Consider the following 26993-nt stretch of genomic DNA (forward strand, 5'->3'; position numbering starts at 1 on the left):
GGATAATTTTCTATCCGTTCCGGAGTGGAACTTCAATAAATTGCCCTTGAAGGTCTCTGCATTGTTCTGTCTTTTCTGAGCGCTGAAGTAAAGCAATTATTGTTAATTCACCCTTTACAAATTGATTCTGTTATTAATTTTATCTGACTCCAATTTTATATTAATCTGACTCCAATTTTAAGTTGACCTCTAATTTATATTTAAGCTGTAATTAATTTCTGATCATTCTTTTAATTTGATCTTTTTAAGTTATTGATTACTCTGAATCATCTTAATTTTCATTTGTCCTTTTGATCAATACTTGAATGTTGCTTAGAGTCTCTCGCCGGCCGTTATTTCCATTACGAGGATCTCACGTCACAAGCGAGCCAGTTCAGTTCATAGTCAGAGGTTGTAGGGTAATCTAAATATCATCCGATTTGGCTTCTCTCATAATCAGATGATACCATCGCTTAGACACGTACACACAACTTGCTATGACAGATGATATGCAGTGACTGAAGTCTTACATGGATTCTCCTATCATTAAGCTTCAGTAATGGTCTTATCCTGGTCTCATACTTGCAGTAACAAACAGTATCTTAACACAATCTACCAGTCACAAATGATTTCAGAGAAATTCAGAATAAATAAAATAATAACAATTTATTTGCCAGGTAGGATATAAAACATAAGTTACAAAATCAATCAAAGCCAATTTCACACATGATCAGAATAAACAAACACTTCTAAAAATAAAAGACAAGTCAAAGTAGCATACCTGGCAATAGAAAGTGACACGCAGCGATAAGCATGGGAGATCTGGCTTACAGATTCCCCGAGCTTCCTGCCAACTTTCCTTAAATATCCAGACAGAATAAACATTGTGTACCAAATGGTATTATCCTTTGAACAATGAGAATTTGGGGGTGAATGGGTTCTTGACTTCCTGGGGTTTAACCTTGTTAACATACAGGAGATTATTTCAATTGTAGGTCAAGGAGGGGGATAGACCTCCAGTATTATGCAGTATTTGGCAAAGACCTTATAACTTTGTTACCATTAGTTTTATCAACATGGGAAAGAGACCACTATACCAGTTGCACAGAGACCTCTTAAATGATATCAAACACATACAGTTGCATTCTTTGTTTTCATGGTATTTGTTATAATTTTACATATAAATCTTGTGTCTTTGTGTTGGTCCAGAACTGTTGAAGGGGAGAAGGGGGAGAGAGAAGCAGGGGCAGCAAGGTGATTTGCAATTTATCACACTGTGGTGATATTCAGGTGAAGATTTCAGCTTTGTAAAACAATGCAAAGGCGATTTGCAATTTATCACACGTGGTGATATTCAGGTGTAGATTTCAGCTTTTGTGAGAGAGTTGTATGACGTTGGTTCTCACAGAGCCTTTTAGGTGTAGACATTCTGGTGCCAGCCTTACAGTGGTAACCCACTAGTAATGACTCAAGTATTACCAAATCCATCTGAAGGAATTACTATTCAAAATTTTACAAAAATCTCAAAAACTTCAGTCATTACTAGGGAGTTATCATGCTTTTCACTTTATAATACTGATCCAAATAATAAGTAGTTCCTTCTGAAGGATGTAGTAGGGTAACACTTGAATCATTACAATCCAAAACCTTACGAAAGACTCAAAAGTTTACAATGACTTCAGTCAATATTAGGGAGTTATCATGCTTTTCACTTTAGAATACTGATCAAAATAATTAGTAATTCCGTCTGAAGGATTTGGTAATACTTGAGTCATTACTAGTGGGTTACCATTACCTTATATTATACATTATTCACATTAAATATGAACCTGTATACAGTAGTTCTTAGTAGTCCTCTGGGAGGTATGAAAAAATAGTTATTGATTAGCCAATAGTGAACTACCTCATTCAACTGAGCACTATTACTTTCTGATTCGTTAATCATAATTTCTTGTTAGTTAATAGTAGTTAATAGAGTGTTAATAGTGCATTACTCATTTGTTCCTGTGTAGTTATTCATTAATGACGGAACAGTATTCTAAAGTGTTACCGAACAGGCATTAGTGCACTACACAACATGAATTATCTTTGTTCACTAATATGTTTTTAATTTGTAATAACTGTCTAAAAGTTCTGTTAAGGCATGCTCATCCACATCAAAATTGCCTCCAGCAATCCAATTAAGGCTAACGTTAACTTAACTCTTTACAGAGTCAAGTACATGTGGTGCACAACTTGAGCCGCTCGTTTAGTTTAGTGGACAAATATTTCATAGGCAGCTAGCTAGTTTCACTGGTGTCAATTAACGTTCATGTAATCTATATGTTAGCTTTTTGCTTTCAAGATAACTTTGCTCAACTTCGTTCTTGAGGCCAGCTTAAATTAAGGTTAGGCTATGTGTTTGCCTCCACAGTGAAGCTAACATTAGTGATTTTCCCTCATTAGCTAGCAAAACTTAAGCCCTGTGTCGAGCACTGACGTTCACGTTAAACTTTGCATCAAGTTAACATGAGAAAGCTATCTCTGTAATATTAAAAAAACATGGCAAATTTATCTGAGCTCAAAACAGAGGCGAATATTATGAAAATGAATAAGACTTTGAAACTTTACTTACTTTAACATCCAGCAGAAGCGCACCTTCTCTTCTAAACCCACAAACGGCAGCGATCTCGATGGCCGTGACGAACAGTAATGGCGGATAAACTAAACTTCGGGAGGATAATATTTTGGGGAGGAGTCAGTTACTCTTTAATTTTGCTCCGAATCTACTGACACATTTTACTCTGTACACTCAAAATAGAGCAAAAACAACTATTTTTGAGGGGAAAAAAATTAACTCCTGTGTACAAATGACTTTTGACAGACCTGGTCCAAACTCTACACAGGAGTTTTTGACCAAAAAGGCCTGAAAGTCCCCACTATGTTTGACTGATGCCAAAGCCATTAGCAGCACAGTCTTCGGTGAGAGAATGTGTAAGCTTACCACCTCTAGTGGCTCTAACGGGGGACCATAAGTGCATTTATTACCAGTGCCAAGTCCCAGACCGGGACAGTTGTGGGGCTAGAAGGTCTCAGACGTCTTGCACCTCACAAGAATCTACTGACCGGAGGGTGTTTGCCTACCGAAATGCATCAATAATCTCATGAGTAGCCGCTATAGCAGCAACATATACTTTGAGTGTGGATGGAGTGAGTCCAGCATCCAAACACGCTTGTATAACAGAGAGTATAATCTGCACAGGGCAATGCTTTGGGTTCTCCAGAAAGAGCACCAATTAGGAAAGAGTCATCACTTTAAGGCATACAACTGCCTCGCTGAGGGGGCCCTGGCCTGTAGTATGGTGATTAACACCAGTTGTGGCAACGCTTTTTTGTCAGATGAGCCTTATTCCTAAGCTTACGAGAGCAGATCCGTCCTCAAAGGAATTTCCTGTGGGGGAGCAACTAGCAGCTCAACCATCTCTGGGACTTTTTGTCATTTGTGAGCTAAGGCATCCTAGCCTAGTGGAGCTTGCGTTGTCATGGAGTATCAGAGGCAACAATGTGTTTTCTCCGTGGAGGCAAACAAGTCCACCTGGGCTACCTCGAATGCCTCCCAAATCCTCTGAACTGTTTGAGGGTGGAGTCTTCATTCCCCCATCCTGGGACCCTGACACAAGAGTAAGTCTGCTTCACTGTTCAGGTGGCAGGAGACGTGCATTGCACAGATTGAAAGCAGACTTAACTCCCTCACCAAATTCAGCATTGGCTGTGACCAGGGCTCGAGTTGAGGGGGGATGCAAGGGGATGCCTGGCAACCATGAGGGCACAAGCTCTCTCTCCACTGTAAAAAGGCTTTATGTACACCACGAATGCTGTGTTGTCCAAAGCAGGTCAGTACGTGAGACCCCTGCACATCTGATCGAAAGGATTTCAGAGCGAAGAGGACTGCTAGCAGTTCTGTTTATGTACCACCCTGCATGTTCACCTGTCCACGCCCCTCTTACAGGGCTCCCCAGCCTGTGCCGGAATTGTTCAAGGTGATCCCTTTGTGTCTGCCCATATTGGTGAGTGTTACACATTTCTGATAAAATCGGACCTCCTCCAAATAGCTAGCGTGACTAAGCAGCGATGTATGACTAGGAGTTGATGGTGACCATGTTGCCAGGCATGATGAGGGACCTTCGGGCTGAGCCAGCATTGAAGCAGTGTCATCCGTAGCAAGCCCAGCGGGGTGACGGCAGCTGCAGCAGCCAATAAAACTCAGTATTCGCTAGTATTGACGCAATAGCAGGGTCTCCTCTAGCTTGAATTTCTTCAAGTGTAAGTGAATAGACTGAATGCACTCATCGGCCAATTGAGCCGACATAGCTACTGAGTCGAGTTTTAGTCCTAGGAAGGAAACTTGATGATTGGGCACCAACACACACTTTTTCCAACTGACCATGAGTCCCAACTGCTCCAGATGCATGACATGAGCAACCAATCTCTGTGCTTGCCGGCTTGTGCCTCTGATTATGCTAGTTAAAGACTTTATGTGCTTTTTGGAGCATTAATGTTCTGGCCACAATTTACTTGCATGGACCAACAGAGCTGAGATATTCTTCTAAAAATATTTGTTTGTGTTCTGCAGAGGAAAGAAATTTATACACATCTGGAATGGGATGAGTAAATTATAGGAGAATTTAAATTTTTGGGTGAATTATCCCTTTAACTGAAAATTCTCCATCATTTACAGTTTTTTTTAAACATTAGCCTTGTTTTCACATGCAACCAGGTATATTACAGGAAAATCGTTAGGTTGCATTTACTGGTAAATGTACCAAATGTGCTGTTCACACATACCATCAATAAGAAAATTTATATGTAATGATACAACATCGCATTAAGGAAAATTGCGAGTTCAAATTGTACCAGTATGTTCAAAAGTGTCACGTTCACACGAACTCTAAACTGGAAATTGTAGGTAATTTTGTGGAAAAGGCTGTATGTGTGAATGCGACTATTGACGGATAATTACAAATGCTGTCCGTCATTTTGACAGATAAAAAAGAAACAAGAAAACAATTTTTTATTTTTCCACTTTTTCACCCAATTTGGATTGCCCAGTTCCCAATGTGCTTTTTAAGTCCTCATGGTCACGTAGTGATTTGCCTCAATCCGGGTGGTGGGGGATGAATCCCAGTTGCCTCTGTGTCTGAGACCATCAACCTGCGCATCTTATCACGTGGATTGTTGAGTGTGTTGCCATGGAGACATAGCGTGTGTGGAGGCTTCACGCTATCCACCGCGGCATCCGCGTTCAACTCACCACGCGCCCCACCGAGAACTAACCATATTATGGTGACCATGAGGAGGTTACCCCATGTGACTCTACCCTCCCTAGCAACCGGGCCAATTTGGTTGCTTAGGAGACCTGGCTGGAGTCACTCAGCACGCCCTGGATTCAGACTAGTGAACTAGTGAACTCCAGGGGTGGTAGCATGTGTATTTTACCACTTAGCTACCCAGGCCCCCAAGAAAACAACTTTTAACATAGTGCATAAATTCTGACTTTAATCTCTGTCACTTTCCCGCCTTGTGTGTGTGTGTGTGTGCGCCCTGTTTATTGTTGCCTGGTATTATGCATTTTGGGTGATCCGATCACAAGAGGACAGAAGTTATCGCCATGTACAGACACATCACCATTTACTCCTGATCGTAATGTGCAATCTCTTTTGACCACATCTGTTCAGATTTAGAGGGTAGTGCCTCTGATTTTGTGACAGCATACATCAATCATTACGTCAGTTTACTGTAATATAGCACAAAAAAGGACAAGAATTAAAGGAAAGTGTGAATAAAATCACCTCACCATTTCTGCCAATTATACTTGCATTTAATCTAAGATAGCATGACATTTAGAGCAGAATTCTCAGTTATTTTAGTGTAGTACTTGTTTTAAATGAGCTTGCTTGTCATCTGTGTCACTTTAGAGAATGTTGATATCAGGAACACTGAAGAAGGTCCGTGAACTTTTTCGATCAAGCGATTATTTCCTTTTTAAAGCCACACATAACTGGAAGAGTGAGACTGAGAACCTATTATCCACCCTAAAGGTAAAAATGAAACCCGTACATAGTAAAACAATTTAGAGAATTGTCATGACACACCTTGTGAAACCAGGACATATGGTCACTTAAAATGATAAAGCTTGACTTTCTCAGATGGGAGGAGAGGGGCTTTCAAAAGATAATTTAAATTTTATTGATCTAAAATAAAGACAGAGATCAGATTAGAAAACATTTTTTTACTCATAGCAGCCACAGAACTTTAAACAGTAATTTCCTCACGTATACATGCAAATAGATAATCTGCCAGTTGAGACACTGCTAGTCAAAAAAAAAAAAAAAAAAAAAATATTCCAGTATTCTCTCACAGTATTTCTCAGCTTTACTGTCCTCCAGCGTTGTACTCATATTCTGCAGACAGCAGAGCTCAAGAAATATTACATGAAAGCAGAACCATAGCTGTATTTTCACTAAAACACCCTTTAAAGACACCTACATAAAATATGAACACAACACACAGATATGATTTGCAGATCAGCGTGTTTGTAATATCAAGAGAGTGTGTGTTACATCTACAAGTTGATCCAGCATCACTACTGTAATTAATTTAAACAAACCCCAAACATTTCATTGTTTAACTCTTCCTGCATTGTTTGTGCTACGGACATAAATGATAGCTCAAATCATGTGGAGAAGTATGCTATTAATTTACGAAATAATTAAACTTATCATTTTAATCTAGCGGATGATAAAATTGTGAAAAATTCCCCTAGCCTTACTTTGAAGGGGGGACCCGAGCCATATGACAGAATGACTGTCTGTCTGAAGGACTCTTTGACAGTATTTTAACAGTAGCACCCACCTAGTAACTACCCAGAATACCCTAACAACCACCCAGAACACTGTAGCATAAATAGGATTTCCTAGCTGACTATGTCATACAGACTGTAGAATAACTGTGAAAATCTTAGAACACTAGTTTTCTTTAAAATCAACAGTTTGATATATGTAAATGATATGCTCAAAGATAAAGTTGAATGGGTTAGTGTGGGGTTGAGTTATTCAGAGAACTGTCAAAGCCTGACCTAATTTTTTATTTTATAGAAGTTTTTATGCTGTATTCCACAACATTAAAAACATTCAGCAGATCAAGAAAACCAATCTAGAACAGACGGGTTCTAGAAACCGCTTCCGCTGCCCTCCGTATCACTTGCCAGTACGGAGCGTTTCCTCAGCACTGTGTTGTCATTGCTCCTCCGGGCCTGTGGTGGCACTGTGATGCTGTGAGTTTGAGGCTGCGTTGGGGGGCAGGGAGCTCGGTACTGCCGCACGGCACTCTTAGTGGTGTCCAGTTCTTCTGGGTCATTCTCCTGAACCCTCAGGGCTGCGATTACCTCCCGATCTGAGGGGCTAAGGGTCAGACAGCCACAGCTATGACCTTCAACTCCGTCTTCCTCTCCAGGATCATCTTCGACGATCATAAAAGCGTCGCTCCAAAGACTCTCACAGAGATCTCGCCCATGCTGATACATCTGCCGGACAAACATTGAGTTAAGCCAGAAATATACTTTACCCATTGAATTACACACCTCAGTCCTCCAAGGGACGACAAAGTACATTTCAAATCTCTGTGCAGTTAAACTTGTTTATAGCTAGCTACCTGAATAATAACACATGTCAAAAGTTGAACTCTGATGGACCCACCGGCGGGTCCAAAGGGGTGCACTATATCGCGGAAAATGTTTACGCTTAAAACGTTAACGTCTCCGTATACATAGTCAGGCATATGAAGTATTATTTGAAAGCAATAGCCATCACTTCTGCATTTGTTACTTAATTTAAAGGGGTCATGAAATGCTCTTTTTTAAAACAGTTTTATTATCATCCTTGAGGTCCACTGATAATAATTTTGCACCCTGTCTCTGGCCCTCTGTCTGAAATGCTCAGTTTTGGCATAAGCGCCTCCGTAACACTTCTGGCTAATATCGCGCAGCCCCTCAAATAGAGCCATTTTTGAAACTCAGGATGAAGAGAATGAACCAGCTCCACAACATTATAAAACTACATTTTAGGGGTTACACATAACGCACATCCAACACATTGCATCTGAATATATTACACTGTTCCTCTCAAGCACAACTGTTAACATTCACACCCTGTCTACACCGGACACGAGAGTCGCGTCGCGTCAAAAGCAATATATAATATATATTATAATCAGTGATACTGTCTACCATGGAAGCGTCCGTTGCAGCACTTCACGGTTTGCCAACTGTAAACAGATGTCCCGTTCCATTTTGCACTGCACACGCTGGTGCTACTACTGCCAACAACACAAATAAACAGTTTAGAAAGTTAATGTTTTCTAAAAAATTAACCATTGTTTACTTGTCTGTGAGCTTGCTTGGCTGAATAATCTAATGTTTTATCTTAGATGTCCAGAACAAAATATGCCATCCAGAAGGAAAAGCACGCAAAACAAATCATCAGATAAATATGTTTTCGACTATTGATTATCATCGCAAAGGATGACACTTAAGGTGGTCACAGCACACCTTAAGGACACAGCACAGGTTTCAAACACGGCGCACGTTGATGTGGTTTAGGTTGCAGACAGCACACACAAAAGTTACCAAGGTTTTTCCCTTGTTCAAGAATGAAGAGCGCTAAAGTAAATAATATATGTCCTTTGACAATGATTTGGGTTGAATTTAATGGAAAGTCTGTGTATGAGTTGCGCTCCGTGGCGCGGCAGAAATTTGAGCAGCCGACAGACGCCAAGTGGCGTCTTGGCGTCTGTCAGTGTGCAACCCCTTTTAGGTTGAGCTTCTAGACCACTCAGAGGCCGAGATATTCAATGAAATAATGAGGGTGGTGCATGAACTGAAAATGGACGAGCACATCTTTGAGGGCTAAAATGCATTAGAGCGCCACCTACATTTCAGATCTGTATATTGTGATGAATGTGATACAGAATATTTAGAGAAAAAAATATTTTAGTGCTTTCTGCCGTCTAGTGGAATGAAATAAGACTTTTCAAAGTGAGGTAGAGTGAACAAAATCAGAATTACATGTTTACGACACTTTATTTATTTTTTTCAAAAATGCACCAGAGTTTAAGGGGTTACTAACTTGCTCAGCAAGATTGTGTCTTGTTTTTTCTTACACTAATGCTACAGTAATTAAATAATAAGACCATTATTTGAAGATAAAACATCTCAGATTCTTCTGCTAATATTGTCAGTTAAATAACTTGTGAATGCTTAAATGCCTCTTTGTTGACTTTAAAATGCATGTCAGGGAAAGAGAGAGAATTGTTAAGAGTCGTGATATGACATTAGTGTTATTTGAGCGTTCATTTGCTGTTATACAGACAGCAGCATAACGAGAGAAAGCAGAATTTTTAGAACTGATTTTCACTGATTCACACATTCTTTCTTTTTCACATGTACATCATGTCAGCTGTGACAAATGATGACATGCACTGACAAGTTCAGTGTGTGTGATTGTGTGTGTGTTTCATAGACAGCTGCAGCTGCATCCATATCCTGGAGTGCTCTTCACACATTCTTCTCCTCTCTGTTCCACTTTTTCTTTAGTGGTGTTTGCTTAGTCAAACATCACTGTGACTATTGCTCACACTGATTTGAAGCATTAAACATTCAGTGTGTAAGTCTTCCTGCAGCGTTTGTGCTCCAGACATAAATGACACCTCAAATCATGTGTCTTATTGGGGAGAGATGTGCTGTTACTTTAGTAAGAGATCAGACTTAAGATTTTCAGCTGACAGACAATAAAACAGGTGAAAACATCCCATAGACTAACACTGAAGGTCATATCTAGAGACCACAATATCATAGAGACTTGAGGGTGGACTTGATTTTATCCACCCGGAATATCATAACAATCACCTAGAGCACCCTCACAATGACCTAGAGCAGTGGATCTCAAAACTGTCCTGGAGGCCCCACAACACTACACATTTTGGATGTCTCCTCAATCAAACACACCTGATTCAACTCAGTAGTGCCCAGAACCACCCAGAACAACCTAACAACCACTCAGAACACCCTAGCAACCACCCAGAACATCCTAGCAACCACCCAGACCAACCTGGCAACCACTCAGAACACCCTAGCAACCACACAGAACACCCTGACAACCACTCATAACCCCCTATCAACCACGCATAATACTGTAACAACCATCTAGAGCACCCTAACAACCACCCAGACCAACCTGGCAACCACTCAGACCCCATAGCAATAACCCAGAACCCCCTATAACCCACACAGAACCCCCTAGCAACCACTCAGAACACCCTAACAAACACCCAGAACACCATGACAACCACTCATAACCCCTTAGCAATGACCCAGTACATCATAACAAGCATCTAGAGAATCCCCTAGCAACCACGCAGGGCCCCCTTAGCAACCACCCAGAACACCGTAAAACAACCTAGAGCACCCTAAAGACCACTCAGAACCCCATGCATCCACTCAGACCCCCTAGCAACATCCCAAAACCCCCTAGCAACCACACAGAACACCCGAACAACCACCCAGAACACCCTAGCAACCACTCAGGATCCCCTAGCAACCACCCAGATCACTGTAACAACCACTCAGAACCCCCAAGCATCCACTCAGACTCCCCTAACTACCACCTAGAACAGGTCTCCTCAACGGGGACAGTACCGCCACCCCACGGGATGTTCAAAGGATGCGAGGGGGCGCTAAGAACAAATTAGAAGAGAGGGGGGCATTAGGTTACAAATGGGGGGTGTTTATCAGTCATATATCAAATCGATTGTCAAGTTCGTCTTTGCATAAAAATGTTTATCTAGACTCTGAATATTAGCCTACAAGTTCTCCATTATATGGGTTGGTATGCAATTGTCCCGCGGTTCATCTGATTCTGAAGTATCTGGTTTTGCAGCGTCAAATAGACAGGTGGAGTCCCAACCTTGGCTAATGCACCTGTATGGCTCTGTAGATGGATACGGCTCAATGGACAGAGCAGAGCAGGGGCGTTTTTACTCGCAGATCGGTTCAAGCTCTTAATCTCGCAGCACTGCAAGAACCAGTGAGAAGCAAGGTGCGAGAAGCAGAAACCATTTGAATTCAGCAGAGAACTCTACATCACCACCCTTGAATTTATTGTACACTAACTGTACTTTAGGCAGAAATAGACTGATAATAAATATTATCATATCACTACTTCAGCTCCATTAAATTTGTCATAGGCTACATTAGGGAAGTGAGGGAATATAATACATTTTTGTTACAACTTCTAAATATTTATATTTTGTATTTATTATTTTTAAATGTGTTTAGGCCTATGGTTTAAATGACAAAAATGCTTTTATATATAGTTTGTTTTATAGAAATCAAGTTACATCCATATTCCATATGCCTACTGTGGTCTTGTATACTATGGTCTTGTATTTTTTTTAATTTTTTGTATTTTTTTACTATGGTAAATTTTCATAAGGGAAAATGAAAAATACATGGGAAAAAAAATAAGATGAAAAAGAAATGCATAAATCCTAAAAAATAAATAAATAAAAAATAAAAAATTTTTTTTTTGGAGTGCAACTAAATATAACTGGTTTTGTTTGCCTTCAGATATTCCAAGAGATTTTAATCAATAAGAACCTGATGAAAGTTTCAACTCAGTCACACTGTCAGAATTATTATGCCACATAAATTAGGTGTTTACTTTTGACTTTTTATAGATGTTATAGATAACCTCACTGTTGTTAATACCAGAAAATGTACATCTGCATCCAACTCTAAACCAGTGCCGTACTTTAGAATGAGCATTTCAGTGGGACAAAATATGCAATATTACTGGTCATTTCACTTATTTTTTAAATATAATAATAATAATTATTATATCACTTTTATTATTATTTTCTGTCTTCGCATTTTCATTTTATAGGTCCCAGATATAAAGACTCCAAGTGAGGACTAGAACATTAGCATGGTGTCATGATTCACTGTTGTTTTGCCTTGTGTTTAGCCTCTGTCTTCTGTTTTCACCGGACTACATTTCCCATAATTCACTGCCCTCATCACTGCCAGCTGTTCCCAATTGTTCTCACCTGTTTTCCATTACCTCATGTATCCTTGTGTGTATATAATGCCCTGATGTTTGCTCAGTCTTTGTCAGTTGTTTTGTGTCTTTCTCCAGTTCGTGTTCTGGTTGCTATCTAGTTTGTAACGTTTGTTTTGTTACCTAGTTCCTAGTCGTGCACTGTTCCAGTGTTTTTGGTATTCGGTTTATTTATCATTAAAGTTAGCTGCATCTAGATCCCTCTCTCGTGACTTCCTTCAAACGTTACAGAACAACTGACCATGACTGGGTAGAAATCAGGGCATTATATACACAGGGGTTAATGAGTGAATGAAACACGTGAGAACAATAGGGAACAGCTGGCAGTGATGAGGGCAGGGCATTATGGGAAGTGTAGTCCAGGGGAAACAGATGACAGGGGCAAAACACAAGGCAAAACAACAGTGAATCATGACACATGGACTGTCAGAACCACTCCCGCCCACTTTCAGTACAGAGTGCAGGGTGTCTTAGGCCTCTTTTATTCAGGTACTAACAGCAGCGCCTCACTCAATCTCTCCACCAGACAGTCCCTAACAAAATAATAAAATCTACCTATCTTATTTTTGTTGGTTGATCAAGTTTACACCGATAAAATTGTCCACATTCTTCCACCATAAGCTGTAGGGGGCAACAGCTGGGTCTTCAATATGGATATTGAAGAATAAAAACTCGAGTCAGGTTTTGTAATAATTGGAGTATTACGCTCTGATCTTTTGGTTCGGGTGAGAATCCTGGCAGCAGCATTCTAAATGAGCTGCAGGTGTCTAATGGTCTTTTTGGGAAGGTCAGTTAGGAGTCCATTGCAGTAGTCCACCCTAGAGGTGATGAATGCATTAACAAGTTTCTCTAAGTCTTGACTGGATACAAAACATCTAATTCTGGCTATATTTTTTAGATGATAGTAGGCTGATTTAGTTATTGCTTTGATGTGACTACTGAAACTAAGGTCTGACTCCAAAATGACACCAAGATCTCTTACTTGATTATTTTGTCTTTAGACCCTTGGAGTCAAGGTATGTATTCACCTTTGGAATTTCACCTTTGTTGCCAAATACAATGACCTCTGTCTTGTCATTGTTTAACTGAAGGAAGTTTTGGCACATCCAACTGTTAATTTCATCAATGCACTGGCACAGTGAGTCTATGGGGCTGTAGTCATTTGGCGATTGGGCTAGATAGATCTGGGTATTGTCTGCATATCTTTGGAATGCAATTTGTTTCTTTTTCATAATTTGGCCTAGTTGGAGCATATACAGGTTGAACAGGAGCAGTGCAAGAATTGAGCCTTGTGGGACTCCGCACATCATGGATGTCCACTCAGATTCATAGTTGCCTATGTTCACATAGTAACCCCTCCCATCTAAATATGACCTGAACCAGCTGAGGACCATCCCAGAGAGCCCTACTCAGTTTTCCAACCTGTCTAGGAGAATGTTGTGGTCAACAGTGTCAAAAGCAGCACTGAGATCTGATAATACCAGCAATGATATTTTGCCTGAATCAGTGTTTAGCCAAATATCTTTTAGGATCTTTATGAGCACCATTTCTGTGCTATGATGCAGTCGGAAACTAGACTGTAAATTGTCCAAGTAGCCATTCGAGATTAAGAATTTGTTCAGCTGATTGAAACCACCTAGCAACATGCTAGCAGTGAGATTTTCATGGGAAAGAACCACTTATCAGAAAATGTACAAATGTACCTGTTGATATGGTACACAGCTACCAGTGCAGTTCTGTCCATGTGGATCAGTGGTCCAGTCTCGAGCACATGTCATGTCTGTTTTACAGGCCTCGTACCTGCAACAGTGACTCTGATAAATCATGGTCATATACATTACAAACAAACAGAAACCAATACTTTCAAAATCAAGACCATTGTACATGCATTCATATCTAACAGCTAAATAAAAAAATGATGCACTATTTCTAGGCTGATGCAAGATAACTGGGTGTGGTCTCACCAATCTCTACAGAAGCTGTGGCACAGAGGCACCGCCTTCAGGGAGGAGTCATGATGTGGGTGTGGCCAACGAGCAGCATCGGGTGAACAGCGATAAAAACAAACAACTCGCCTCAGGAAAGACTCACAGCTACAGAAAGAGAGAGACTTTCTTTCTTAGTATTATCTGCACTGTTATTTTATTTTACTTAAGCAATACAAAATGTGCTGGGGTTTTTTTTTTCATCAAACAAAACCACTGAATCTGTCGTGACTCACAGAGGGCTCAGAAGACCACATTCATCCCAAAAAGAGTTCTCCACACCGGACAAAGAACCAGAAAGATCCTGGATATCAAACTCTGAACAACATGAATCTGGAGATAGAGACAGACAGATCAGTATTCACTCACTGGGGCAAAATACAAACTCATACCGTCCCATACTACACATCAAGAAAAAACAAACAAACTCTGTAACACTGTAAATTTTATCTAGATCCTTTTTTAGGTTTTCTGTTTGCCATTGTCTAGAACAAGTTTTCATTATATAAAATATATTCTAAAGTGTGCACACACTCTCGCTGTAGAGGGAACACTCCTTCAGATAGGGCTCTGGACTGGGCGTGGCCTTGTGTCTCCCGTCCTGCAGACACGCCCCCTCATGACTCATCACAGCTGCAGCCAATAGACTCATGAAGTGGGCTAGGCCAAACAGTACTGTTGACATGCACATTTTCACCCACATTTTTTTTCAGCTGCAAGAAATTAACAGTTTTTATTCATTTTTATTGGTAACATTAACAAACATTATTAAATTATATAACAGTTGACAGATGATTAATGTACATTCAAATAGTCAAGAAACCTCTTATATTTGCATTTCATATGTGAATGCACAAGACATCTGTTCATAATTATGGTTAACCCTATAAAACAGTTTGTATCAAATATGATACACTACAGCTCCTGTTTCACTCTCTGTTCAAGCTGACGAGCCAATCAGCCTATGGTATGTAAGTTTCACATGTTTAAGGCATCTAGTGGTTATTTGTGGGAAAAAGTGGTTTCAATGTTTATATCGATCTATTTAAAATGGCGGCGGACTTGCACGAAAGGTGACTCTTATGTTGGGATAAATTACAGTTCATTTTAATAAAGAAAAAGTGACAGTAACGATTATATTGTCACTGGCATTTTAAAATGAGTATTTGCTGAATATAAGCAACTTGTGCTTGGTTAAAATTTTGTATATTATTTTATTGAAAAACCTCCTTTTATATCCATGTATTAAATATGATTCAACAGGCTTTTGAGGAACTGTGTGTCTCTCAATCACCATTTCATTACATTCATGAACACCACAAAAAACTTCACAGAGCTTTGAAAATTCTGACATATACATTTTATAAGATATATTTAAAGCGTAAACTAATATTTCTGTGTATTTTCATATCTGCAGTTTGCTCTGTCATTATAAAGATCTCATTATTTTACATGACAAGCTATTATGTTGTCATCTTACCAGAAGTTCCTGAGACTCAGCGAAAAAAGTTTTAAAATTTCCCTTTTTTAAATGTCAATATAGTTTTTGGTGCATAAAATATATATGATCATCATTGTGAGAGTTTTTGTTTCTGTTTTCATCTTATTTCAGTTTTGTTATTATATTGGTTTTTGGGTTTCTCTCAATCGTGAGAGTTTTGTGTTCTGTTTTGTGTTATTTTCAATAAAATCCCATTTTCGTTCTTTTGCATTTGGGTCCTCTCCTCTTCACACTTGGTAGCATTCAATGACACATTCTATATTAATGCACCTTCTCTGCTGACCTCCGTAAGGAGACATTGCAAGAGTTTTATGCCTCTGTTCAATCGAGCTCCGGAGGCAAATATAGTGTCAGATCACATCACAAGACAACATTGTCAACTTAAAGAGTCGTCTTTAAATCAGTTGTGAAGCTACAGGAAACACGGACAAGACTACAGTGTTCATTACCCCTGTATTACTCACCCAAAGCGTTTGTTAGGAAAGTATGGTTTGACATTCAGCTGTTTTGCATGGAGGTGGAGAGAAGGTAACCGGGACCCATCAAACGGCACATTGCGATTTTATTATTAATTCAATCAATTGTGCAGCCTTATTGGATACCATATGGATGTCTCAGAGGTCAAAGTCTGCAGTTTTATGGAGCCTGGGTAGCTCAGCAAGAATTGACGCTGACTATCACCCCTGGAGTCGCGAGTTTGAATCCAGGGAATGCTGAGTGACTCCAGCCAGGTCTCCTAAGCAACCAAATTGGCCCGGTTGCTAGGGAGGGTAGAGTCACATGGGGTAACCTCCTCGTGGTCGCTATAATGTGGTTCTCACTCTCGGTTGGGCGCGTGGTGAGTTGTGCGTGGATGCCACGGAGAATAGCGTGAAGCCTCCACACATACTAAGTCTCTGCAGTAACGCGCTCAACAAGCCACGTGATAAGATGCGCAGATTGACGGTCTCAGACGCGGAGGTAACTGAGATTCATCCTTCGCCACCCAGATTGAGGTGAGTAACCACGCCACCACGATGACCTAGAGCGCACTGGGAATTGGGCATTCCAAATTGGGGAGGAAAAAAAAAGTCTGCAGGTTTAAAGCATTTTGGATGATTTTTTTCCTAATCATGAACAGTAAGTGCAACTTTTACAACTGTCACGTCAGCAACTCTTCTTTTTCCTCATTAATGTGAAAATGATAACGAATAGGAATTGAATAGTTCTCAGGAGTGCCAATCCTTCTACATTATGTGGCTATTATTATTTCTGGATTGAGTATTAAATTCACGGTTTTTAAGAGTTTGGTCTCCAAAAAAAGATATTATCGCACAATGCTGGCAAGTGGCTAATCAATGCTGGCAAGTGACCATGGTATAAGTGGGATAATCAACATCAGGTGGTTCTTTTCCACCACGTCGTGCATTAAAATAGTTTAACGCACACCTAGCCATGGATTATCCCACTTAACATATCTTTAAGATCTTTTGACAAGTCATTATCACAGCCAAAGAGCTGAAATTCCCATAGTTGGATGTACATAAAATGCATAAAATTAAAATAATAAAAATTCAATGAACAAATGAATCAATCAATGAATAAAAAAATCACCAAAAAAAAGAAAAAAAGAAAACGTTGTAAATGAGTTTGCGTATGGGTTTAATTTGGGTCCACCTGCTCATTTTAATACACCTTCAGCATATTCAGCAGATTTCTTCTACACACACAATAAGCACCTTATGCCAAATCTTCTTAAATACAAAATGACGGTTAATGTACGCAGTCCATCATACCTGATATTCGTGAAGTCCAGAGTCTGCTGTGAACGTCTGCACTCTGATTCTCTCCAGTCTGAACTGCATGCTCATTCCTCCCCGAGCTCAGACCAAGGACACATCTCGATGACAACGCCCCCCTCCTTCTCTCTTTCCCACAGACACACACAGTGTTGTTTACAATGTGCATTTGTCATCAGTTTACACTGGTAATGTGCAGCTATCACAGAGATGTAATAAAACAAAACAATAATAACATAAATTGAGCAAGAACCATTACGAAAAAACACTTTCATAATGAGCTATAATAACGTCACTTATTTCACGTGACCTTGTTTATAAAAGCATCATATAACAGGTGCTGATGAGTCACATGCACCTGAAAGCCTGTTGTCTGGTGTTTGCTTAATTTATAATCAGTTTCAGCTGATTGTACACAATAGTGGGTTTAAATTGCCAATGGTCGAAGAGCGATATAATGCTGATTTATACTGTATAATACAATTTAACAAGAGCACATTAGATGTAGGGTAAATGAATGTAATCTGGCACATCGTGTAATGAAGCTAAAAGTCCCACAATGTCTCCAGATGACCCTAGAGCACCCTACACTTTGGTTAATCAGCCACTGACCGATGCTGATAATCTCAAAATGGCCAAATATGAGCCAGTTACTCGGTCTGTCTGACATATTGGTCTCTCGCTATGATTTGTTGAGCTCGATAATACCAAAACAAAGCAGTCTGTACTAAACAGACCCAAACTTAAATCATCATCGTCACATAAGAGATGATATTCACTCTCAGCGGGCGGTGTGCTGTTGATCTGAAGGCTTGTTTTGGTGGTTATTCAGTCTCTAATCTTCCGTCTGGAATAATCCCACCTCCATGTGCTGCTTTAAGAGGTTTTTGGCCTCAAATGAAAACACTGTGCCCTAGTTACAGAGCTGCACAGTGTTCTGTTTGAAAGACACACATAGAAAGTGAATGCTACAGTATTTGCTTGCAGTGGCATAGCCAAGGGTGGGCTGGGGCCCACCCAAATTAGACTCAGGCCCACCCAGAATATCAGAGATGTCAGAGATATTCTTTGACTACAAATATATATTTATAAAACTGAAAGTGTGTAGAACTGTTTGAATGTGTCTCTTCTCTTGTTAAGGAAAATTTGGTAAAAAATAAAAGCTGGGCGAAAACTTGGCCCATCCATTTTTATTGAGGCCCACCCAAAAGTAATTTCCTGGCTATGCCTTTGTTTGCATGGTCATTTTATACTACTGATGTATGATTTTAGCCATGCCATCGGCTGTTTCATGTAGTTATAGCTTGTCAAATTGATTCATGATTATAGAGACCATTTTAGAGGAGACCGTTATATGTCCTTCACTCATGTTGGAGTGATTTATTTTGGGGTTGGGGACAGCAGACAGAAAGTATTAGCCTTTGGTCATTTGAGCTGGAATAATAATCCTTTGTGTCAAAGGCATTCATGGCTGAGCTGGTGAGCTGTTGTTTATTTACTGAGAGCTCAATATGACAAAAGAACCAGCACTAATTACAGTTCATTCGTTCCAGGATTCAAGGCCAGTTTCTTTTTTATCCACCGACTGACTGGACGTGTTTGTTTGTTTTATTTTTGGCTTAGTGTTCTGTTAGAGATCCACAGACCATCATATTTTATTAAAAACTCCTCACATACTGTATGTTTCACCATGTGAATTGTCTATATCGCTAACAAAAACTACCAAAAATTGCCTTGTTTTCTTGAACAGGGTTCCACGGTAATACCTCGGTAGTACCACATTATAGCCATGTTTTTTGACTTGTACTAAAGTGGCATTCTGTATATCAGGGGGTTTCAATCTGGGACCCCAAGGGGGCAGCGAGCGGGTGCTACGAGGTCCGTGGAAAATTTCAGTGAAAGAAAAAAAATTTCATAAATGTAAAAAAATTAAAAACTATATCTGTCAAATTTGAAATTTTTGTAATATCAGTTTAACCGAAATGTTTCTCTTTTGGTTTATACAGTTAACAGTACTCATTTATTGGGTAGAAAAAATATACAATTTCAATGTACTACAAAGTACTGTATAATCCAGACAATTAGGGATGCACTGATATGAAAATATTTGGCCAATAAGATACCTGTTGTACCAACAACAGCAACAAAAAACTATCGATTTTGATAGGTATTTCTTTATGCTACAAACAGAAAAAAAAATTATAAACTTAATACAACAATACATTTACATAATTAATTATAAATAAACCACTTTTTTTTTTCTCATATTGACGTATAAGCATGAAAACACCAGTATGAAAAACTGTTGGTTGATATTGGTGGTTTATATCAATTGGTTATAAACGATGGTTTAATAATTGGCCGATACATTTGAGCATCCTTTCAGAAATATCTCCATTATGTCCTTTGATTTAAAGTACAATAACAATACATAACTTATTAGTCAAGTTGTCTTTATAATATCTTAAAAATTTCTCTGGTCTTTATACACAAAAATATATAGCAAACTTTAGATATATTTTAAGGAGGGGATCCCTCACAAGACGATTGTCATAATTGAGGATCCTTAAAAAGTTTCAAGACCTATGGCTATTGATTGACACCATCACTGTGGTGCCACAGAACTTTTGGTTAAGACACCAGTTTTCAAACTTTCAGGACATGCGACACTCAACACCCCCACCTCAACCCAAACTCTAATGAGAATCGCATTCTTTGACGTACTCAATAATTTCAATAATACAACTAAAGTTATGCGCGCAATGCACATACCGATACATATAAACAGAGAGTATTTAGCAGAGACTGGCCACTTCTATTCAAATGAATGGGAGAATTTGGAACACCCAGTGGTCAACGGATGTCCCACCTTAGAGTTAAAAGAGCCTTTTAGATACAGACATCACCTGTCAATCAACTCTATAACGCACATGCGTATTAGCTATACTACAAGCTGAGAAAATAGCATTTTGTAGCGCTATTTTAGCAAGATAAAGAATCACAGTTTATTATTCTAGTACTGTCAGATTTTATTGTTGATTTGAAAAATGTTCTTAGATCATCATCTTGACCAACCGTTTTTGAGATTTTGGTCTTCCTCCATTTCCTCCATCCAAATAGTAGGAGCTGCACTGGCATGACTGCAAATAACCTCCCGAGAGCGTTCCAAAGATGACCGACAGTGGACTGACCTGCTAGAAAGACTTTGATATAAACCTTCGCCTTACAGTGTGTTGGGTTTGTTTTTGAGAGCGTATCATGTCAATCTGTGGTTCAGTTCAGTACTGGATAAAGCTAGTCATAAATCATCCTTTAACAGTCAATATACATGTGCGATAGTTGTTTTAGATGTGAGAATTGAAAACGTGAATCCGTATTTTAGTTCGTCATACTTCCATCATTTTTTGCTTCACTTGAGTGTTTGCCTACTAGTAGTGTTTCATTCGTAAAACAATTTGATGCTCATTTGTCGCCACCTAGTGGCGTAATTTAATGCAGTCTGCAGAAATTGACTGAACAAATCAGTGAACGGATTTGAGCGATTCTGGTGAATGGATTAAAAAGACTCAAGTCACTGGAATGAATAAAAATAAAAACATTTTACCTATAATCATAGTGGTGAATTGAATCATAGTTGTTCAATAACCATTTAGCCTACTCTGAAAATATATCAGAGTCGTATGTGAAAGAATTAAAAAGAATAAGAATATAACTGACACACTTCTGCATGTTATGTGAACACAGCAAGCGTAAATCATCAATAATTGGTGGTTTGAATGAATCTTTTAAGTGAACGAATCATACTCGTTCACTTCCGTTGTTTCATCGTGAAAAATTATTCAGTGACTAACTCATAGCACAAAAAAGACGCTCATTTGTCGCCACCTAGTGGCGTAATATAATGCAACCTGCATAAATTTTGACCGAACGAATCATTGAACGGATCTGAACTATTCTTTATGGTGAATGTATTCAAAAAACTCGATTCACTAGGATGAAAATATCCGTAACGTGAACCCTTATTTTAGTTTGTCATACTTCCGCCATATTGTACAGTATTTTTTTGCTTCACTTGAGTGTTTGCCTACTAGTAGTGCTTCGTTCATAAAAGAATTGGTGGTTTAAACGAATCTTTTGTGTGAGCAAAAATTCTGCTGTTTTGTTGTGAACTACTTTTTTTAAAGAATCATCTGAATCAATGATTCAGTGACTTACTCATAATACAAAAAAGACGATTATTTGTCGCCACCTAGTGGTGTAATGTAATGCAACCTGCAGAAACTGACTGAACGAATCAGTGAACGGATCTGAATGATTCCTTTTGGTGAATGTATTCAAAAGACTCAAGTCATTTACACCATGTATTAGAGCGGTTTAATAATTTATGTACATTACAATGAACAAATTATTCTTGATTTTACATCATTAAAACTGTCAAAGTGCTTCACTACTAGAATTATACAAATACAAAAGGATTAAAAACGGATTCCAAAACATCATTAAATTCAAGCAATGATTGAAAAAGTAAACAAATCATCAGAACAGATCTCTTGATGACTCATTTGATAACTGGTGAAGATATACTTGTCCATGTCTCACTTTTTTTGCATCATTAGGGAGTTAAAGGACAGTTCAAAACAGCAGGACAGGGAGTTCAGCTCAGCCACAGTCCAAAACAAAGTTTCAAAGTTGGCAAAAATGCATTTCCTGAGTACAAACTTCAAAGTTCAATCCAGGTTTTGTCTGTGAGGACGTTTTGAATGTTGCCACGTGGATGGCACAGTAGCTCAACTGTGCTTGCAATGCCGAAGAACAATGCTGTTGTGTTTCTTCATTGTCTTCCAGTGTGCACATCCGAGCATCCAAATCAGTTTCTTGAGGCACTTGGCATCAGTTTTCAGATGGTTTGAGTCTTTCCTCCTGGATCTTTTTGCCACAGTTCATGGCCAGTGTTGCCACTGCATATGACGACAAAATCACAATAGTGCTCCCAACAAAATGAGAGGACGCTCCTCTCGGGGCGACCCGTATCACTCTACGGGGGAAAGCTGCTTCTGAGACACTGACTGTTTGGGTTATGGGCTCCATGTCCATCAAGTAGAGACGTGTAAACCTCTGAGCACTGGTGACTGAGGTGATCAAGGTTTGGACGCTTGAGCAACCCTCTTTTAAAGGGGTCACGTCTGATGCCCATGACACGTCAGATCCCTAACGGGCCACACCAGATTGCGTCAACATGATGAGACGTGTAAGAAATAGATACTCAAGTCCGTGGCCTGGTAGACGTGAGGATGTTATAAGCTGCTTTAAGCTCATTAGACACTGGCAAAGAGACGTGCGAGTAAACAGCCATGTCATCAAAAGAGTGACATTAATTTGCCATTACAGATGTTTATGACTCACGTGAGGTCATTAACCCTCATACGGTATTGAAAAATGGCACCTCCTTTTGGTATTCGCCACTATTTTTGACCGGAAGGTTTAGATGTTTAGCCCATTTTTTAAAAACATTTTTTATGATGATGATGATGATGATGATAATGATACTATGTTTTCTTCCCTGAAGTAAGAAAATTACATTTCTGCATTTCTTTTGGGATTTTATGCTATTTTGATCTTATTTACATGTACATTTCTAAATTTTACCATTAATTTGTATATACGAAAAGCACATTTTAGATTTTTTTTAATTAAGAATCTACACTTCTTTAAGTTGAAAAATGAAGAAAATATGAGAATGTGACATAAATTGGTGGCAGATTGCTGCCATCTGGTGAACAAGATATAAATAACATGACTTGAACACCATGTCATGCCAGTAACAGCCAGTAGATGACTGTAGACACATACTGTTTAGTCTGATGACTTGTTGTAACCTAATTTTATATTTTATCTCAAGATATGCATTTGGATATATATTTAGACATTATCAAACTATTATGTGTCAAAGTTTAGCATTTTAAAATTGATTTGAAGTGTCTGTTTAGTTTGCAATCAAACCTGACCATGGTGTTACAAAGAGAAGACACAGAATAAACATTTTTCTACCAATAATTTATTTCAAACATAAACATGTAATAACTCAAAGTAAATGCATAATAATGTCAAAATGAACATCAAGAAACAGAAATGAACTGCAAAATTCTGAAAATTCAACTGGAATATAATTCAGAAGAATCAGAGTAAACATTTTGCAATTTCAAACTTTCTATAGTAAAAATGCATTTTGCAAATGCGTGTGTGTGTGTGTGTGTGTGTGTGTGTGTTCTGCATTGTGTGTTATTGTCTCACCCCTTCATTTCCGAGTGTGTGTGTTTAGAATTGTGACTGATTTGTTGTTTTTGTTTTTTTGTGACAAATGTAAAAAAAAGGCTCTGTGTTATAATCTCACCAGTACATATTTTGTGTTTGTAAGCGTGTTTGTGTGTGTGTGTGTGTGTGTGTGTGTGTTATGCACTGAGGATGTTTTAGTGTCTCACTCTGTAGTTTATGTCTGTTTTTTACTGCATTGTGACTGATTTATTGATTGTATTTGACAGATGAAAAATTGTTCTGTTTTTTGGTCTTTCCCATTCATTTTCAATGGTTGGTCAATTCTGACCGCGAATACCAAAGGTGTCACTTTTTTTACGACCACTTAGACTTATCGAATCAATAGATTTTTTTGTATGTTCAGATGGCAAATGGAGGAAAAGTCACCAAGTCCTGTACTGCTCGGACACAGGGAAGTTATTTTTTATTAAATTAGGAAAATGTATTTCGGTCAGAATTGACCAAATACCATAGGAGGTTTAAAAAGGGTCTGATATAGAACGGCACTAGCAATGCCAAGCTCATGGGTTCTAGGTGGTTGCCAGTGCTGTGATGTGGTTGGAAACCAGACAGGAAATTGTTCAAGTAGCCATTTGGGTTTAAGAATATGTTCAGCTGATTGAAAACAAACTTTTCAAAGGGATTAAATGGACAGTCTGAACACTGTGCTACCTTTAAAACTCAACAGCACCTGTTACTGTATCTGTTTAACACAGAGAAAAATGCCAACAACACAACACACAGACAACAAATCATTCCCTACAGTGAGCTCATGAATTACCACTGTCAATATATGATACTGATATTTAATAGTGTTTGTAAGGCAAGCATCATTGTTACTGAACAAAGCCATATCTAGAGACCAGAATATCATTCAGACCACCCAGTACACCCTTGCCACTAACAACTCGAAACACCCTAGCAACCAGATAATAATGTCCTAGCACTGCTATTAGCAAAATTACCTCTTAAAAATCCATTCTAAAGGTAACATTAAATAATCCATGAGGGTGTCCTTGTCTGAGCAGTAAATCTGTACTGTGTTTACTGTGTTTAACCCTGTAGTAACTCATTCATTCATTTAGCCTACAGCTGAATTAAACTCATTGGATCATTCTGAATGTCAAGCAGCTTTACTGTCTGACCAGAAGGACAGCACACATGCCAAGGTCAGGGCAGTGTCTAAACTAAGATCCTCTCTCTCTATCTCTCTCTCTCTCTCTCTCTCACACACACACACACACACACACACACACACACTCTGCCTCTACCTGGCGACATTTGTGTTAAAGTAAACTAGAAAGGTACATACTTGGAGTTTAAGACATGTCATTTTGTGCCCATTATAAAAGCACAGGGAGGGAATTTATTTTCAGAAATTGTTCTGCGTTCCTTCACAATTAATTTTGGGTTCCCTCGCAATAACTTTATCCAATCCTTACGAATATTAACCATGGTTTTACTACAGTATCTACAGTTCAACAAAAGCATTTGTAGTAAAACCAACCACAGAATTTACCATGGGTTTACTAGTACCTATATTTTAACCATAATATTCATAGTAAATCCATAGTTATAACACCAACAATACGGTAATAAATATCATAATAATTCTGCCAGAAACAAAACAAAACATGCTTACTATAGATTTTTAAAACCTTGGGTTCCACCAAAAAAAAAAAAAAAAAAAAAAAGAAATTTTATGTATATATATACTGTATATGTACGTATATATGGGCAAAATGGTGATTTCTATCTTATTTCAATTTGGCGCTGAATGCAGCCTTGATGGGTATGCAAAGTGTTTTCGGTGTTTTCAATGGTTATCCCTCATGACGTAAGTGCTGCTTTCACAACGGTCACGTCCGTAATGAAGATGCCAGTTTTTCCACATTTATGTGAAAACAACAATGAATAAAAAATAAATATTACATGTTGTTTGGAGTGCCGACCCTTATACATTCTGTGGCTAGTGTTATTATTATTATTGGATTGTGCATTTCAATTCACAGAGATTTTACAAAATGTGCGGCCTCCCAAAAACTTTAGTTTCTCGATCTAAACTGGAAAAATAATTGTCTAGACTGAAACTTTTCTGATGTCTGGACTCTATCTGCAGGGGTCTATGATTATACATAATATACAGGTAATGAGTATTTTATATATCACATTTCCACTGCAAATATCACATCCATAATGCTGGAACTGCCCATATATATTATGGAAATTACCAAGGATTCACTATAGTAAGAAACACGGTTTTTAATAATATGGAACATATGCACCACAAATTAACCATGGTGTTACTATAATAGAAATATGTTTGTTTGTTTTTTTTTGTTTGTTTTTTTTTTTTTTTTTGACAGAATGATTAACTTTTATTAACATAGTTTTGGTTTTGTTGTATTATTACAGTAATAAGGTTTTACAACGAATATCATGGTTAAAATATAAAATATGAATACTGTAGTAAAATCATCGTAAATGTTGTGGTTACTATGGTTTTAATACGAACATCATCATTCAAGTATAGTTACTGTAGTATAACCATAGTAGAACCCAAAAATATTGCATTAAATATATTTTGAATAAAATAAGCTCCATAAGCCACCAGTTAGTTTGGATTAAGAATATATATATATATATATATATATATATATATATATATATATATATATATAGTAATGATTGAGCTTACTGTTCCATGGGAAGAGGGTTTTGGAGACTATGAGAGAAAGAAGCTAAAATATGCTGATCTACACTGTGGATGTTGGGTGCCGAGGATTTATGGGAACATCAATGCAGCACCTATTTAGAGACATTGGCATCATAGGAGCTGCTTTAAAAAAGTATTTGAAGGAATTGGCAGAGGAAGCTGAGAAAGGGAGTTTCTGGCTATGGTTAAGAAGGAAGGACAAAAAGTGGGGGGTTCAGAAGTATGAAACTGAGGAATAGGGAACCTGGGTGATATGTGGTGAGGGCTTGTGCTGAGGTAGCATGCCATACAGAACTGGTGGCACTGAGTTACCGAGAGATACAGTGCCAGTGCGAGTAGGGCACTGAGTACACATCTTGGTGCCAGTTGGCCAACGAGCTGGTGCGTATGGTCGTGTTGAGGTATTATGACATATAGAAACCTGGTTGCAAGTAATTTGTGAACAAATGATGTCTGGATGGGAAGGCAAGGATGAGAGGCGCTGGAGGGGATCCGGTGTCCAGCTGTGGGGGGTGGCAGGGAGACTTCCCTGACTGCTGCCCCACCACCAGGAGATGTTCCGGGATTAATGGG

General features: G+C 38.7%; 1 protein-coding gene across 1 annotated transcript; it reads right to left on the minus strand.

The window, feature by feature from the left end:
* Nucleotides 1-6222: 6222 nt before the first annotated feature.
* Nucleotides 6223-17508, minus strand: LOC127451575 (riboflavin-binding protein-like). The gene is made up of 6 exons (XM_051716335.1): nucleotides 17390-17508; nucleotides 14648-14826; nucleotides 14350-14446; nucleotides 14093-14221; nucleotides 13832-13928; nucleotides 6223-7540 (listed from the first exon to the last, which is right to left on the minus strand). Exons 2-6 carry the CDS (start codon nucleotides 14814-14816, stop codon nucleotides 7187-7189), a joined length of 846 nt encoding a protein of 281 aa, XP_051572295.1. The 5' UTR covers nucleotides 14817-14826; nucleotides 17390-17508; the 3' UTR covers nucleotides 6223-7186.
* Between the last annotated feature and the right edge of the window lie 9485 nt (nucleotides 17509-26993).

Source organism: Myxocyprinus asiaticus, chromosome 14, assembly GCF_019703515.2.
Source record: "Myxocyprinus asiaticus isolate MX2 ecotype Aquarium Trade chromosome 14, UBuf_Myxa_2, whole genome shotgun sequence".
Taxonomy (NCBI): domain Eukaryota; kingdom Metazoa; phylum Chordata; class Actinopteri; order Cypriniformes; family Catostomidae; genus Myxocyprinus; species Myxocyprinus asiaticus.